Source organism: Schistocerca serialis, chromosome 2 (assembly GCF_023864345.2).
Source record: "Schistocerca serialis cubense isolate TAMUIC-IGC-003099 chromosome 2, iqSchSeri2.2, whole genome shotgun sequence".
NCBI classification, from domain to species: Eukaryota; Metazoa; Arthropoda; class Insecta; order Orthoptera; family Acrididae; genus Schistocerca; species Schistocerca serialis.
This window is the reverse complement of record NC_064639.1, coordinates 444,982,283-445,000,004: the sequence shown is the minus strand read 5'-3', so window position 1 is coordinate 445,000,004 and position 17,722 is coordinate 444,982,283. Positions and strand designations below refer to the sequence as shown.

Sequence of the window (17,722 nt, the reverse complement as noted above, 5' to 3'; positions counted from 1 at the left end):
TTCCTACATTTCTCCAGAATCGAAATTGATCTTCCTCAACGACAGTTTGTACCAGTTTTCCCACTCTTCTATACATAATGTGTCAGTATTTTGCTTCCATGTCTTATTAAACTGGTGGTTCAGTAGCATTCACACCTGTCAGCACAAGCCTTCTTTGGTACTGGAATTATTGTATTTTTTCTAAAGTTTGAGGGTCTTTCAGCTGTCTCTTGTATCTTTCACACTAAGTGTGATGTATGTGGCAAGATTGGACTGAGCAAAGGTTGGGAATCCGTACGGGCGCTGATAACCGCGCAGTTGAGCACCCCACAATCCAAACATCATCATTATCATCATCATCATGGCTTGGAGTAAAGGTATAGATGCTGCACAACAGGAACCCCTCTAATGTCATTCATGAATATTTTATGTTTGCTCCCATATAATTTACTTTGCTAGATTCTCAGTTGGGTGGAATGAGCTTGGGAATCAATTCATAATTGTGAAAACTTGAAAGCAATTAGCTTGCACTTTTAAAATCAGTATCAGTTATTGGATTTTTTGTGAAATTAAAATTATTTTGTCATAGTTTATGGTGTCCACAGAAATTTATCCAAAGAAGGCAAGATTCTGAACTGACTGATTTGGTGAGATTGAAGATGTGTTATGCCCCAGGAACTGCATTTTGCAGATAATCAGAAAATTCATTGCACCTCAAAGGAATGACAATTCTCTGTGTTACAGTTTTTGAAGGTAGATAATTTTGATAACTAAGAGGTAAGCAGTTTCTTTAGGGGGTCGGGGGTCAAACAAAAGTTGCAATACCAACTGTCGGCTTTGATCCATGATGTAACTGCATTGTGGTGTGTTGTGTGAAGTCATTTTGGTGTGGCACCTTTGAAATGGAGCATGTGTGCAGAGGGCATCTTGGAGGAAGCAACAGTGCACTCTTATGTTAGATGCTTATGTTTCTGATTTGTTTGTGAGTGATGTTAATGTGGCATTGGGCTTATCACTGTGTGGTTTCAAAGGTGGTGGTGGTGGTTGTTAGCTTGTCAATGAGTTATTTTAACCATGATAGTCATTGGCCACTGATCTGTTTTCAGTATAGTAGTTGTTAGTTCACTTTTTGAAATTTGTTCATTTCTGGTCTTTAATTTTGTGTTTTTGTCATTCATGATTAAATTTAATAATCGTCCTTGAATCACTGCTGTTGGTGAGGATATGACTGATACCATAAAATTTCTACAGTTGTATGGCCTCACTGCAGAATGTGTGAGGTGTCATCAATGTAGAGATTTGATGAAGTTGACAAAAGTTGCTGTTTCTCAAATGAGGGACCAACATTTCTGATGGTGCCATTGTGATGATTAATATTTGGAGGAGGGATTCATGGTTTGAGCAATCTAGGCTAGCCATACAGGATACTACTTTGTTAACTTGTCATTGGTGCTATCATTCATCTATTTAGTTTTGTGTGCATGAAATGAGTATGAGTGAAAGATGTGTTTTAGACTGGTATTATTTTCACTGTGAACTTTGTTCAAAGTTTATAAAATATAGGGGATCACTGTGGCATTGGGGGATAGTTCTAGGAATTGATGAGTCACAGTTTGGGAAAGCTAAGCATGGGAGGGGTGGTCATCCTGGGGATATGGGTTTGGGGGCTGTTGTTTCTGGGGTTGTCTGTTAGAGGGGTCAACTATTGTTTCAGACTTTTTTTATAATACAGTGGTTTTTGACATTTAATGGTAAACCAAAGTGTAGAGTTTAAAAATTATGCTACAAAGACTTGTACCAATATTATAGAAGGTTATTTGAAGGGCTGTGAAGTCTGTTGTAGGGAGAGGGAAGAGGCTGTCTTCTACTCTACAGTCCCATTTTGATTATAATTGTTGCAGGAAGAATTTGCTGGAAAATTATTGTACTTATTAGTGTTTCTTGAAGCTTATAGGGAAAATGTACAAGATTAAGGTTGGTAGTTAAATTTGTGAGAGGGAAGGGTTTGTTTAATGTGGTTTCGAGTACTGTGGTAGGGAGAGTGAGGAGCCTTATATTAGTGTTACTGTGATTGTTAATTATGTTTGTATGCTTTATTTGTAGTTTTATGCAAGTATTGTGTTGGAGACAGTATCAGTTGGTGGGTGGGTGGTGTCTAGGGTGTATGGTTACAGAGATGTGGATTTCAGTAATAGTTACAAAATATCAGTCATAAATTTTAAATATGTTTATTGCAGATTGATTTCAATTACTGTGTAGCTATTTTCAGTGTAATTATATCCAAGTCATGACTCATTGTAAATAAAATCATATGTAATACCGCATTACTATTTCAGATAACAAACAGTTTAAACTGTTTATCTGTTTGCAGTGTCGTACCATGTTTGATTTTATTTGCAAAAAGAGGTTAAAAATTTAAAACATGTACTTCTCTTCCTCCTATCTTGGATCTCACTAGTAAGGTAGTGAGCATGTTTTTCCTGATGGAAACAAACCATAGTAATAGTTATTTTAGGGTTTTAGTTTGTGTGTTTGAGAGAGAGAGAAGTGTGAGAGTGGGGGGGGGGGGGGGGGGGGGGAGGCAGGGGGCACATGTGTTGGTCAGCCTAGGCTAATTTGGCAGCTAACTGTGGGTGGTGAGTATATTTTTATATTGTTTCTGGTTGTAATTATAAGAGTACAGCTTTTTATGTACATAATTTTCTACATCTACATACATACTCCGCAATCCACCATACGGTGCGTGGCGGAGGGTACCTCATCCACAACTAGCATCTTCTCTCCCTGTTCCACTCCCAAACAGAACGAGGGAAAAATGACTGCCTATATGCCTCTGTACGAGCCCTAATCTCTCTTATCTTATCTTTATGGTCTTTCCGCGAGATATAAGTTGGCAGCAGTAAAATTGTACTGCAGTCAGCCTCAAATGCTGGTTCTCTAAATTTCCTCAGTAGTGATTCACGAAAAGAACGCCTTTTTTCCTCTAGAGACTCCCACCCAAATCCCTGAAGTATTTCCGTAACACTTGCGTGATAATAAAACCTACCAGTAACAAATCTAGCAGCCTGCCTCTGAATTGCTTCTATGTCCTCCCTCAATCAGACTTGATAGGGATCCCAAACACTCAAGCAGTACTCAAGAATAGGTCATATTAGTGTTTTATAAGCGGTCTCCTTTACAGACGAACCACATTTTCCCAAAATTCTACCAATGAACTGAAGACAACTATCCACCTTCCCCACAACTGCCACTTTATGCTTGTCCCACTTTATATATGCCCAAATATTTAATCGACGTGACTGTGTCAAGCGCTACACTACTAATGGAGTATTCAAACATTACAGGATTGTTTTTCCTATTCATCTGTATTAATTTACATTTAACTATATTTAGAGTTAGCTGCCATTCTTTACACCAATCACAAATCCTGTCCAAGTCATCTTGTATCCTCCTATAGTCACTCAACAATGACAACTTCCCGTACACCACACCATCATCAGCAAACAGCCGCACATTACTATCCACCCTATCCAAAAGATCATTTATGTAGATAGAAAACCACAGCGGACCCACCACACTTCCCTGGGGCACTCCAGATGATACCCTCACCTCCAACGAACACTCACCATCGAGGACAATGTACTGGGTTCTATTACTTAAGAAGTCTTTGAGCCACTCACATACTTGGGAACCAATCCCATATGCTCATACTTCAGTTAGTAGTCTGCAGTGGGGCACCGAGTCAAACGCTTTCCAGAAGTCAAGGAATATGGCATCCATCTGATACCCTTTATCCATGGTTCACAAGATATCATGTGAAAAAAGGGAGAGTTGCATTTCGCAGGAGCGATGCTTTCTAAAGCAGTGCTGATGCATGAACAGCAACTTCTCTGTCTCAAGGAAATTCATTATATTCGAACTGAGAATATGTTCGAGAATCCTGCAACAAACCGATGTTAAGGATATTGGTCTGTAATTTTGAGGATCTGTCCTTATACCCTTCTTATATACAGGCGTCACCTGCGCTTTTTTCCAGTCGCTCGGGACTTTACGTTGTGCAAGAGATTCGCGATAAATGCAAGCTAAGTAAGGAGCCAATGCAGTAGAGTACTCCCTGTAAAACCGAATTGGAATCCCATCAGGACCTGGTGATTTATTTATTTTCAACCCATTCAGCTGCTTCACAACCCCAGGGATGTCTATCATTATGTCCTCCATATGGGAATCTGTACGAGACTCAAACGGCGGTATGTTTGTACGATCCTCCTGCATGAGATGTCAGCATTGTAACTAATGTTGGAGTAATTTTTTATCATTTAAGGTTTGGACTGATAGCCAAACTTATATACACTAGTGTATATTAGTGGGTATTATGGAGTGTGGTCTGGTGTTGGGGCTGTGTGAGGGTTGGTGATATTGTGGATTTTGGTTGAGCTACACAGGGTAAATAAATTGTCTGATGTAGTTTTTTTTTTTTTTTTTTTTTTTTTTTTTTTTTTGAGCTACATAGATCAAGTAAAATTTGTGACACATCTTTTTTACAAGTTTTCATAGCTGTGTATGTTAAATTTGCCCCTGCTAAAAACTCCATATGTCCACATTTGTCTCAGTTTTTATGTTTTCTTGGAAATAATATTTTTAGTGTTGTTGGTGTGGTCATCCAAGGGAAACTTGAGCATACCTTCTGCCTGCTGATACAGGCCACATCTGTGGCAGGGCAGGTTGCAGTAAACTGTTTTCATTAATACAATCTGCAATCAAGAGCAGTGCTTGCAGGAGGACATTGAATGTGGAATCCACACATCCAATTTTTCACCCTCTGCTGCTCATATATGTCAGCCATATGGAGATAATGTAACTCCTATACAGTTCTGACAAGGTGCTGACTGCATGTGGTGACACACCTGACCAGCATGAATGGATGACCAATGCGACCAACTTCTTGTTGGGATATGTCTAAACCATCCATCTAAAAAATTTTGAGACTGATTTTATTCCTGGTGTACAATTTATATCAGCAGAGTAGCTATGGTGTCAGCTTGAACTAACAACTGTAAACGACAGATGTGAATTTGACCAGTCAGTTGTAAGCAGGTAGTATTAAGTAGTGGACATGAGGCCATAGTGTGTCAGTGTTGTGTCATAAATCTCAATGAGCAACACCTCCAAATTAAGTATTCAAGACACTTAAGAAGAGCTAAGTAAGGCAAAGTTTTTGCTGCACACATCCAAACAATAACAGCGGTGCACATATGCCTGCTGTGAATTGATTGAAGCAGATTGGGGACAGTTATTGTCTGGAAAATCATCACAGTTGTGGAGACTAGGTGGTATCAAAATGAATGTACCACAAAATGACATTTTGCAGAAACTCACATGAAGCATCAATGCTTTGTCAACACAACTGACACTGAAGCAAATGTGAAACACAAGTTGAACATCATCACAATGAACAGCTTCTCTGGCAGCATAAAATGGTTGTATGAATATTTTGTGCATTGTACTCAAGTGGATGAAGACTAGTAAAATACCTGAAGCATTAAAACCATCATCTTCCCATTTTTCTATTTTTTATTGAACCAACCTTGAAACTTGGACTGATGATATGCAGCCATCATGACCACATGCAAATGTTGTTCCTGAGGTCAAGGATCCTTTATGAATGGGAAGCTGACACTAGGTTTTTGGGGTTACAGTAATATAATACAGAACTTGAAACAGATTCTCCAATTGTGTTTCTGGATTGGAAAGGGTAGCGGAAGGTTAAACTCTATAGTGGATGGTCAACTATCTCAAAATTGGGCTCTCTCATCAAAGCTTTGTCTTCACGATTCAACCTTTTGTCTGCACATCTGAGGGACTGCAGACACTGTATATCATGGCAATGTGACTTATAACATTGAGTGCCATTTTTTGTTGTGTCATCGGCAGTCATTTTGATATTTTTTGTCATGCTAAGGATGCCACATTAGAAGTCTGTGTATTGGTGCCTAAAATATCTGCACAACAATTAGACAATGTAAAATCCAGTATGGAATAACAACAATATAATGAAAAGGATAGATTGATACTCACCATATACAAGAGATGCTGAGTTGAGGCAGGCACAACGAAACATTTGAGATTTCAGCCAGATGGCCTTCTTCTGAAGTAGAAAACTAACACACATTCACATAAGCACATTCACACACACATAACCAGTTGGCTGTACATACTCTGGCTTCAGTGGCCAGAGACAGCGGTCATGTATGTGTGAGTTGTGCTTGTGTGAATGTGTATGTGTGTTTTCTACTTTGGAAGAAGGCCTTTTGGCATAAAGCTTAATGTATAGCTGCCTTTTTGTTGTGCCTGTCAGCAACTCAATATCTCCTCCACTTGGTGAGTAGCAGTCTATCCTTTTCATAATAATATCTGTACAACAACCTACTTTAGCTGGCTTGGGTCACCATCATTATGCCTCACTCTGCTGAAACAAGTTGCAATATTTATGCATCAGATTTTGCAGTACGGAAAAGTGCATATTCCTGTTCTGTGGGTACTGCAAGAATATTCGACCACATGAACTTATTTACATGGTTTTTGGACAAAACTGGACTTTGATAGTGAGCTATATGGTGTAATCTCATGACCCTTATACCTGACATTTTCATAGCAGAGGCTATAGTTGTGATCAGCTCAATATGATGTGTCTCGCCTCTTGGATTTTATGTGCTTTTGTGTACTATAACAAGATACTGGTATCAGTTTTCCTTTTGATTGTTGTACCACACAACGTAGAAGAAGGATGATAATGAGATTAATTAATGACTGACTGACATGACTTAATGATTAAAATCTGTGCTGCGACATAGTTATAATTGTTGAATATATTGATTAGATGTGATATATTTTACTACAAATACTAATTATTTTTTTCAGACAAATACAGTTTCAATTTTTACTTTCATTTACCTTGTTGATCAGGAACAGCAGAGTTAGGCCCTTTGTATGAGAATCGATAGTAATAGAGAGGCTCCGACCCATTTTCTACCATATTATGCACTACTGCATCTATACCTTCTTCAAAGTACAGATCTGTCAACATCTGCAAATAAAAGGGAGTTGAGTAGTTAGATAGCATTTTCACGCATAACAGATAAAACTAAAGAACTCACTACGAAACAACCATCAGCAATTTTCAGCATTTTTCAAATACACCATAAAAAGGGGTGATATCTATCTATATATTCTGAATTTTGCTGTATCTGTGAGATACAGCTCCATAACCATACACACCAAAATATTTTAATGTAGTATGGTTGTTCTTAGGAAAATAACAGGTTATTCAGCCTGTAAGGTATTAGCCATGAAAAAACGGGAGCTCTATAGCCTATAGCATATCTATGATCTACTTCACAGGACACGTACATATAAGAAATATAAAATGCAACAAAAATCTCCACGTTCCTCCACAACATTAGTAGTAAAGGGAAAAACCATTCAAGGGTCTTGTAAGTAATAATTATAATCAAAGATTAATGTGTGTCACATGGTTGAAGTTTCATGTAAAATTTGCCTGGATTGCCATTCCTTATAAAAGTTGGCAGAAATTTTTAGAAAATGACAATACAAAAATGCAATGTGTTCAAATATGCCAACAAGTTTTTTTATGCAGGTTTGTATCCAGAGTATACAAACATCTAATCATGGTATCCAATATGTGTCAATTATTACACTTCAACAGATTAACCAATAGTTGTTTCAAACTATAAGCCATAACATTTACATATCAAAATGGAGAAGACTAGTCTATCAGTTTCTTTCATAACCTCCAAAGTGCTTAACCAGAGCATGATTGCAAAATACTTTCAACAGCACTCTGGGTAAGATAAGCCATACAGTACAGCCAAAAATGCAGAGCTGAAGAAGAGCTAGACTGCATTCACTCATTTCCTTTAAAATGAGGCTTCATCTATGTAGTGATGCTTACCTTTCCAGTAGTCACATCCTGTAGCCTAGTTATCTCTTCTTCTCCATAGTAGAACTTCCTGATGAGTGCAGCTGCTGCTTTCTGATCACTCACTTCCCTCAGTCGCAGATCAGGCCCAATAATTGCTTCAAAGTTCTCGTTGAAATTTCTGAGGCTCTCATTTGTTGACAGTGAACCAGAAACAGCGACTGTGAAATAAATTTGTGACCCACGAGTTAGAAATGTATTCAAACAGGATAAAATAGATTTAACAGGGTATCTTCTCCTTGTGGTTTGCAAGGTAGCTATCACAGAAATCTGCAACCAGCAAGAAGTAGTCCCTTAAATTTTAGTGCAAAAAACAAAAGGATTACATATTTCACCACTTTTTCAGAAATACCACTGTCCATGTAAGTTTTCTTCCACACCATCATCAAGAAAATAATGAACTGCTCTGAAGAACTGATAACAGAGATGACTTTGTCTGTATGATAGCAAATACTATACGAGTGATTCAGCTTTCAATGGAATAAACTATGCACTTATAGACTTTAATGTAATAATGTACAACTACATGGGAACTAATGTTACCAGTGGCTCGCAGTAACACTCTGTCTCAAACTGACTCATGCAAAGGCATATCTGATCTCTGTAATCGCATCTGGCTTAAAAGCTTGCTTTTAAAGGCACAGAACCAGATTTAATCCATCTCAAGAAACTATACTGTCATTTGTCTTAAGTGGTCTGCATGATTTCTTGTAAGATCTGTATCAGAGTTGTCTACAGGTGTCAGATTTCTTCATGCAAGTACAATGTCTACAACATTTTATCACTTAAATCTGTAGAAGAAAGTTATTACTTTGCGCCATACACAGTCATTACAACCACGTATTTCTCAAAACTATTACTATGTGTTACACAAGTAAGACATAAGGACTTAAAAAAAATTCATATATGGAAATGACAATCCCTTTCTACATGAGCGAGCACAGCTTTTTCATGACTGTTGCCAACACTATGTCTTACACGTAACATTAATTCCACTATATCAGAGAAAAAATGGATTGACAAATGTAGTCTACACTATAAACACTGAGAATTATGCATGGCTGAACCTACCCTTTGGGGTCTCCCAGCAAATGATGCCATATGACTTAACCTTAACAATCCAGTTAAAGACAGGTATGCAGTCACACATGTAAGCTCATTTCTATTAATTTTAACTCAATCCCTGTAGGGGCACATAATGAGCACATAGTAACAACATATTTAAAACTAACAGTCATTTTCAATTCAGGACTTGAAATCATAGCCCTTGCTTTTCAGATTATTGTTTGAAGTCCTGTCAATATCAATATCATTATGGATCGAGAACAAACCTGGGTGTATAAGAATGAGGTGTGGAACAGCCTCTGAATCAACATGGAGAAATTAAGTGCTATAGACAACTCTGCATTTTAGATAATTGTGCTTTAATACATGGCCTTTTGCTCATGTGATAGGACAGTTCTTTGACGACTATAGGAGATAGATTCAAGTACAGCAATTTTAACGGAACATGTTTCATATCCTTACAAAAGTGCAGCTGTAAATTTAAATGTCTATCTTGTCTCTCATTTGACTGATAAAAAGACGACTGTGGTTTCTGTCACCTAGTTTCGTATGTAGCCTGGAGTCCAGCCTAAGTTAGTAATTTTAGTGCATTTGCAGAGTGTATTAGGCCTACATGGCTGCCTTTAATTTAGTGATTAGCTAAACGTACCGCTAAGCTATTTCAGTTGCTTTTAACTTCCATTGAGTTTTGTTTATGTAATATTTTACACGGTTAATTCTAATATTATCACTGTGTGTTCGCACTCGTATGCGCATATTTATTTTTGAAAGAAGTGTGATATTTATTACGACTACAATTTTAACCTTAGTGAAAGTATTAAATGGGCAAAGCGCGTAAAATCCATTCATCGGCATCATTATTACAATTACAGCAACGATGTAATCAACGGTAAGTTTTAATGATCGGGAAAGCCAAAGCAGAATTCATACACATTTTCCTGTTATGTGCAGCGTCTTAAGTAGGAATATCGCTGCTTCGATGGTCAAGACTACAGAGCATGGAGGTAAGAATTCTTACCTCCATGCTACAGAGCATAATTTTGGAACTTCTCGGCACATAAGAACTGTGTGCCGGATCGGGACACGGTTTGCCTTTTGTCTGTGGTACACTTACCTCTTGGGCTCCAGTAGCTGAGTGGACGCCGACACAGTAGCTCATCGTGTTCGCTCAGAGACCTAGTTGGCCTCTATAATACAAAAACTGAGTGAAAGGATCAACAAACGAACTTGACTGGATGTCATGTGACGTCCGCAATGACCAAACACAACGAACACTAAATGAGGGAGGGAGGGAGGGGGGGCAGGTTTTATTTCATAGTTCTGAAGGTAAAGTGTTGTGTAGAGTGGTTTTCTTAAAAACTAGGCCGGTTGTGGTACTAGTGGCAGTGGGAATGTTAAAATCTATGGTAGCTGTTGTAGCTGTAGTGGACGAAAACTATTATAAGTAGATTAATGTTTTGCGAGCACATGTTTTTCCAAATTTGTAGTAAACTCTCCTTTAGCTGTATGTGATTGTCAACATAAATCACACTTCGCTTTCCCTGCTGGCTCTTCTCTAAAGAAGAAAAGGTCCACAATGTACTTCTTTTCTGCTCTTTGTGGCTGTTTCACACACATTGAGAAAATGAACTAAATTACTGTTACTTTGAACTCGAACAAAAAGTAGCCTGAAACAGGTTATAAAATAGAACTAATCTCTTCTCTCACTTCAAATCACAATTTAACTTTGTAATTGAACTCAACATTTTGTAAAAAACGTAGGCAGGTCGCAGGTCAAATCAAGTGATGTTGGAGAAACACCGTCCACGCAGAACCCACTCACGCAATCTACTGCATGCATGAAGGTGTCTGCGAGTAAGGAATTGGGGACTAAATGTAATTCTGCCATCTACCCAAAATTAACATGAACTGCATGCGGGAAAGAAAACACGGCTATCTTTGTGTGAACACACAAAGGTACTTGCAAATAGAATGTCATCAGCATGTTATGCCCTTAGAATCCTATCATCAGTATGTAACATGCAGTGTCTTTTAGTTACATATTATTCACATGTACATTCAAGTCTTAGCTATGGAATTCTTTTTTTGGGGAACAAATGCACAAAACATGAACACAATTTTCAAGCTCCACAAAAGAGCCATAAGAATAATAACAAAAAATACTAGTCGAGCTCATTGTTTAAGATCTGTTCAGAACACTGGGGATTTTAACTTCTCCATGTGAATACATTTACCAGTCAGTTGTACACATCAAAAATAACATTGGTAATTACTGCACAAACAGCTCTGTCCATGACCATGCAACAAGAGATATACTAAACTTACATTTACCAAGTAAAAATAAACATAAAACTCAAAACAGCATTTTCTACCAAGGCATAAAACTGTACAATAAATTACCAAAAGAGATTAAAGAAATTGCCAAAATACACTTATTTAAAAAAGCAGCTAAGAAGTACCTGTTATGCAATTCATTTTATACAATGAAGGATTACTTAGCTAAAACAGAGTAGGGATTTGATAAAAATGTTATACAAATAAATAGGCCTAGTAATGATAATGATTACAAAAAAATATCCAACATTCCACATGACACCTTCACTTTATGTTTTTTTCCCTTCTTTTTTCCTTTCTAGAAATACTTACCCCCAAGCTATGCATAGCACAATACTAACATCGCTTCCTCTTTCTGAGCTCAACATCTCACTCATTATGGAGGGATGCTGACTCAGTTTTTCAGGATAGCAAATGGGAAGTTGCAGTACAGAAAATGGCCCAGAGATCACCAGTGTGTGTGTGTGTGTGTGTAGTGTTATGAAACAATGTGTGTATAGCGTGTGCAGTGACTGATAGTGAGATATGAGTTAACAATGTGGCATTTCATCATTTAATAAGTTATTTGTAAAAAAAGTATTGTAAACCAGGAGTAAATCTAATGATTGTCTCTAACTAGAAGTCTGCAAATATTTTAAATTGATCTCAATTATTAAATACTTTGACATGTCCTATATCCTTATAAAAAGAGATCTACGGATGAATAAAGCGGTAACTTCCAAGAATGATTGCCTATCGAAGTTGGAGGGCTCCAAACGATACATATCGAGCGTGCGATAGTAAATCCGGGTCAACAGAAACCTCCGATCTTACTCGTCGGCTTTGACCCGTGACGTAAGCGTGTTGTGGTGTGTGACGTCATAACGTCATTCCTTAGTCATAGATCTTAATGGCTTCACTTCGAGGCATAGATAATAAAGCAGTTCTGTGTTCTAATAAGCTTTTGCTGTTATGTTTCAATTTCGTTTTTTACTGATTACTTAATAAAGTAGGATCAGTTTATTCTATCTCGTGAGATTTTTTTTTTTTAAAGCCAAAAAACACTTATCAGCTACTGAAGGCAGCTACAACACTAGAAAAATCGCTTCTCGGCTTTTGACAAGATATTGCTTAATAAAGTAGGATCAGTTTATTCTATCTCGTGAGATTTTTTTAAAAAAGCCTAAAAAACACTATTGCTTAATAAAGTAGGATCAGTTTATTCTATCTCGTGAAATTTTTTTTAAAAAGCCAAAAAACACTTATTAGCTACTGAAGGCAGCTACAACATTAGAAGAATCGCTTCTCGGTTTTTGACAAGATATTGCTTAGTAAAGTAGGATCAGTTTATTCTATCTCGTGAGATTTTTTTTTAAAAAGCCAAAAAAACACTATTGCTTAATAAAGTAGGATCAGTTTATTCTATCTCGTGAGATTTTTTTTAAAAAAGCCAAAAAAACACTATTTTTTAATAAAGTAGGATCAGTTTATTCTATCTCGTGAGATTTTTTTTAAAAAAGCCAAAAAAACACTATTGCTTAATAAAGTAGGATCAGTTTATTCTATCTCGTGAGATTTTTTTTAAAAAAGCCAAAAAAACACTATTGCTTAATAAAGTAGGATCAGTTTATTCTATCTCGTGAGATTTTTTTTTTAAAGCCAAAAAACACTTATTAGATACTGAAGGGAGCTGCTTAATAAAGTAGGATCAGTTTATTCTATCTTGTGAGATTTTTTTTTAAAAAAGTCAAAAAACACTTATTACGTACTGAAGGGAGCTAGAACATTAAGAACAATCGCTTCTCGGCTTTTGACAAGATATTGCTTAATAAAGTAGGATCAGTTTATTCTATCTCGTGAGATTTTTTTTTAAAAAAGTCAAAAAACACTTATGCCTTTGACAAGATCAATGTTTATCTCTCTCGCATTCCTTTGTTTCTCAACATTCTCCTCAGCTCTTTCATCTCTGTAATACATGCTCTCTGGCGACTTGTGACGTCATTGTTCAAAGCCGACGGGTTGTATCCCCTGCTGCACTAGTCCCGATTTTTTTCGTCGTTTTGCGTGGTTTTGTATGGCGGTCGGTGGCTACATTTGTGTATATTTAGTTTCTCCCCACCCAAAAACCCCCAATTTCCCATGCTTGTCCCGTTAGTCATTAGGCTTTTTGTGAAACCTGTGTATTTCAGTGTTTATGATACGTATGCGATGTTTTTATATCCGCCATATTGGAATTGTCGTTTATGGTCGTTTCCGCCATATTTGTGACGTCATGGGTCAAAGCCGACGGGTAAGATCGGACGCTTCTGTATTTCCGTAAATCCATAACAGAAGTCTCGTGGCGCGCGATACGAGTATATTTCAAGTTGTCACTACAGCAACGACAAAAGAAATGCGTTAGAGAAGCATTTCCAAATTCGAAGGAGATAACTTACCTTAGTCGTCGTCGGTGTTATCGTCTTGTGACAGTCCGCGTGATGTGTAAGCTACAGGGGCAATTGTTTTTTTCCCCTGCAAACGCAAGTTGGGAAAGTATAGGTACTGGAACAAGTACAGTTCGTCCTGGGCGCCCTTCTCTTTTTATGGTAGACTTGACAGACTTTCACAGCCGTGAACTCCACAGAGTGGTTAACGAATTTGTTGTCGAACCCTTCAGCTTTGAGAGTTCAGTATGACTAAAACCCGTCTGTGATGACTTTTGTTCCAGGCAGTATGAATGTTATATGAGACACACTAAAGCCACCTTGTCTCGGGACAATACCCTCACAACGAAACACTTGCGGGATTCCCTTTCTATCCCACCGAAAACCTAAATATGATCTACTTCACTTTTATGAGGTCATCCTCTTTGATTCTTTCGTCTAGCAATATGAGATTCGTCTACTTCTACTGGTTTATTCGGTCCACCAATTGGCACACTGTCATTTGTCACTATCACGTAGCACACTTTTGGCAAAACTCGAAGTAGTCAAATGGTTCAAATGGCTCTGAGCACTATGCGACTCAACTTCTGAGGTCATCAGTCGCCTAGAACTTAGAACTAATTAAACCTAACTAACCTAAGGACATCACACACATCCATGCCCGAGGCAGGATTCGAACCCTCGACCGTAGCGGTCACGCGGTTCCAGACTGAAGCGCCTTTAACCGCACGGCCACACCGGCCGGCCCGAAGTAGTCACACACAGTATTTGCCCGTAACTCAGTTTCTGATGCTGTGGCTTGCAACGTGTAATCTCGAATCCAGCACGACACAAGAATTACGCTCGTCTGAATCGACAATTTGGAGGACTGGAACCACGTGTTTCCCCTGATGCTGCTTTGCTTTTCGCAAAGTCGGCAATGAAATTGCAACGGCATTTCAGTGTCCACACTCCTCTTACGAAGTTTCACAGACTTCGCGGCACCACAGTCAACACAGTCCCTCTTTTCCTCGTCCGGCAGAAGTCCATATTTCCGGCAAAAAGTCAAACATTTTTCTATGCTGGATAGGCATGGAATTAGAGTTTTCCATGTGAGGCATTCTGCAGAAGAATCGTGAGAAGCAGCAGACATTACACTCGCTATCAAGAGAAACCGTGTCGATTTCCCAATGGAATCACAAACAATTACGGCGGGAATGCATTGTACACGAACTGAAGAAACAACGCAAAACTGAAAAAAATGGCGATCACAAATAATTGATCATAACGCGCGCCACGAGACTTCCATAATCGATTTACTATCGCACGTTCGATACGTATCGTTTGGAGCCCACCAACGTCGATAGGCAATCATTCTTGGAAATTAGCAATAAAGCTATTACTACTACTACTGCTACTACTACTACTATTACTACTACAAAATGTATCCGTTACTCCGCTGAGAATGAGATACTTTAAAGACTGCGAAATCTACATATTCAGTACGAAACGTGCGTGGAAGAAGACTGGCGAGAAACGAAACCTTTGAGGCAGAAACGAAACGATACTTCGAGTCTTCTGGAATGTTCACTACCCAGTAACGAATACATACGATATGTATGATGGCAGTGCTGTTGCCACATTTCGAGCGCAAGGCTGCCGTCGATACTGCCTGGAAGACATTATTGCTTGTAAGTGCGGCGTCACAGCGTTGCCATAGAAATGTAAACAAAATCGCGTTACGTGATTGGGCGAGGTAGGTGCTCGAAACTGACGCGCGAAACCCGTCCGAAGTTCTATCGTCGTATGGAACACAGCAGAGCAAGGCGTGCAGTGGAGACATCTTTGTAGCTCATATTGTCACGACTCTCCTGCTACGGCAGTGGCGTTTCAAGTGGAGGTAAGCTACCCTTTTCAATAAAATATCGGGCGAGTGCGAATGGTACCGATTATACTGATTTGTGACATAGTTTTTATGAAAGGGACCGTATGTATTGATTAAAATAGCAGAAATAACTAAATGATAACACAGTACAGCATATTACAGAATAATGTATTTTCGATTATCTTGTAACCCGGTAGTCTACGGACATTTAGCGAAGAATTTAGTTTTCTTTTATGAACAGAAAGTGGCTAATAAGCTACAGAATACATGACGCCGTATATCTACACAAAAACTTAATGTCTTGTCGCTTTACTTCCAGCCAAACTGATAATTGTGGAACGTAGGAAAAGTGTATGAAATGCAGTACCTACATTGTTTAACACACCAAATAAGCCACGTCAATTTCAGCTGAAGAGAAAACCACATAGAGATGATGATAAAATGTCAAAGGCAATAAAACTGTTTCCCCATCACAGAAGAAACTAATTCCTCATTTATTACCACATGTGAGCCACGAACGGCAGAATCTTCAATGCAGTCGTCTTTTGAATAGAATGTAATAACATTTACAAAAATATTCATGTTGTGGATAGTGGAGGTGAAGTGTAAGAATGTGCATCATTAGGCTCTGTCCAAAACTGTTACGTGTCGAGGAAAGTGCCTATCATAATACGAACAGATGTTGTTGTTGTTGTTGTGGTCTTCAGTCCTGAGACTGGTTTGATGCAGCTCTCCATGCTACTCTATCCTGTGCAAACTTCTTCATCTCCCAGTACCTACTGCAACCTACATCCTTCTGAATCTGCTTAGTGTATTGATCTCTTGGTCTCCCTCTACGATTTTTACCCTCCAAGCTGCCCTCCAATGCTAAATTTGTGATCCCTTGATGCCTCAAAACATGTCCTACCAACCGATCCCTTCTTCTAGTCAAGTGAACAGATAGCTGCAGAAATATATGCTTCTCATGTGTGAAATACTGTGTTTATATTCTCATAGTTTACTACTGTTTGGAACGCAAAAGTACGCTGTCCGGTCTCATTAATGTGATCATCTGTCAGAATTCTAAACAACCAACTTTTTCAACGCGGGCCTCTCGAGGCGAGCAGGAAGAGTAAGGTTCTGGAATGTACCGATGGGGAGATGGAGCGATGCCGATTCCATTGCCGGAGTGAGCTGCGCTAGGTTTCTCGGCTGAGGATCCATGGCGCAAACAGCCCGATCGAAGTGGTCCCCCAGATTCTCGACTGGGTTTCAGTCTGGAGAGTTCGGTGGCCGTGGGTGTACGGTAAATTCATCCTTGTGCTCTTCGAACCACGCACGCGTACTGTGAGCTGTGTGACATGCTACATTGTCCTGCTGGCAGATGCCATCGTGCTGAGGAAAAACAAACTTCATTTAGTAGTGGTCATGGTCCCCAAGGATAGACGTATTCTTGTGTTAATCCATTGTACCTTCCAGAACAAAATAGATCACTTAGGGAAGGCCACGAAAAGATTCCCCAGATCATAACGCTTCCTCCTCCGACCTGGGCCCTTACGACTATTTTTGCAGGACTTTTTCCATTTGTCCGATGGAACATAGAACATGAGTCATCTGAAAAGGCCATCTATCGCCACTCGCTACTCAGTGCCCGGCGGAGGTTCGTGTTCTCCATCGGGCATGGGTGTGTGTGTTTGTCCTTAGGATAATTTAGGTTAAGTAGTGTGTAAGCTTAGGGACTGGTGACCTTAGCAGTTAAGTCCCATAAGATTTCACACACATTTGAACATTTTTTGCTACTCAGTGGACGTCCAGTTGCGGTAGTGGCGAGCAAATCTAGCCTTTGTTGCCGATGATCAGCAGTCAGCATGGGTGCACGAACCAGGCGTCTGCTGTCGATGCCCACACGCAGCAACGTTCGCTAAAAGGCCGTTCAGAATACACTACTGGTAGTCTCTTGATTCACTGGGCGGTCAGTTACTCAACAGTTGCAAGTCTGTTCGCCGTACACAGCTCCACAGCCGTCGTTCACCCCTGTGATCTACGACCCGCGGTCCGCCAGAGTTACCTGAGCTCCGGTTTTGGGCAGCGCCATTTTGCTAT

General features: G+C 39.1%; 1 protein-coding gene across 1 annotated transcript in view; it reads right to left on the bottom strand.

The window, feature by feature from the left end:
- LOC126457326 (cholinesterase 1-like) overlaps nucleotides 1-17,722 on the bottom strand; it is a 93,823-nt gene that overhangs the window by 17,297 nt on the left and 58,804 nt on the right. Inside the window, exons 8-9 of the mRNA XM_050093524.1 lie at nucleotides 7,949-8,136; nucleotides 6,931-7,063 (exon numbers count right to left, since the gene is read on the bottom strand). Coding sequence (XP_049949481.1) covers nucleotides 6,931-7,063; nucleotides 7,949-8,136 — 321 coding nt within the window. The remainder of the gene's footprint in view (nucleotides 1-6,930; nucleotides 7,064-7,948; nucleotides 8,137-17,722) is intronic.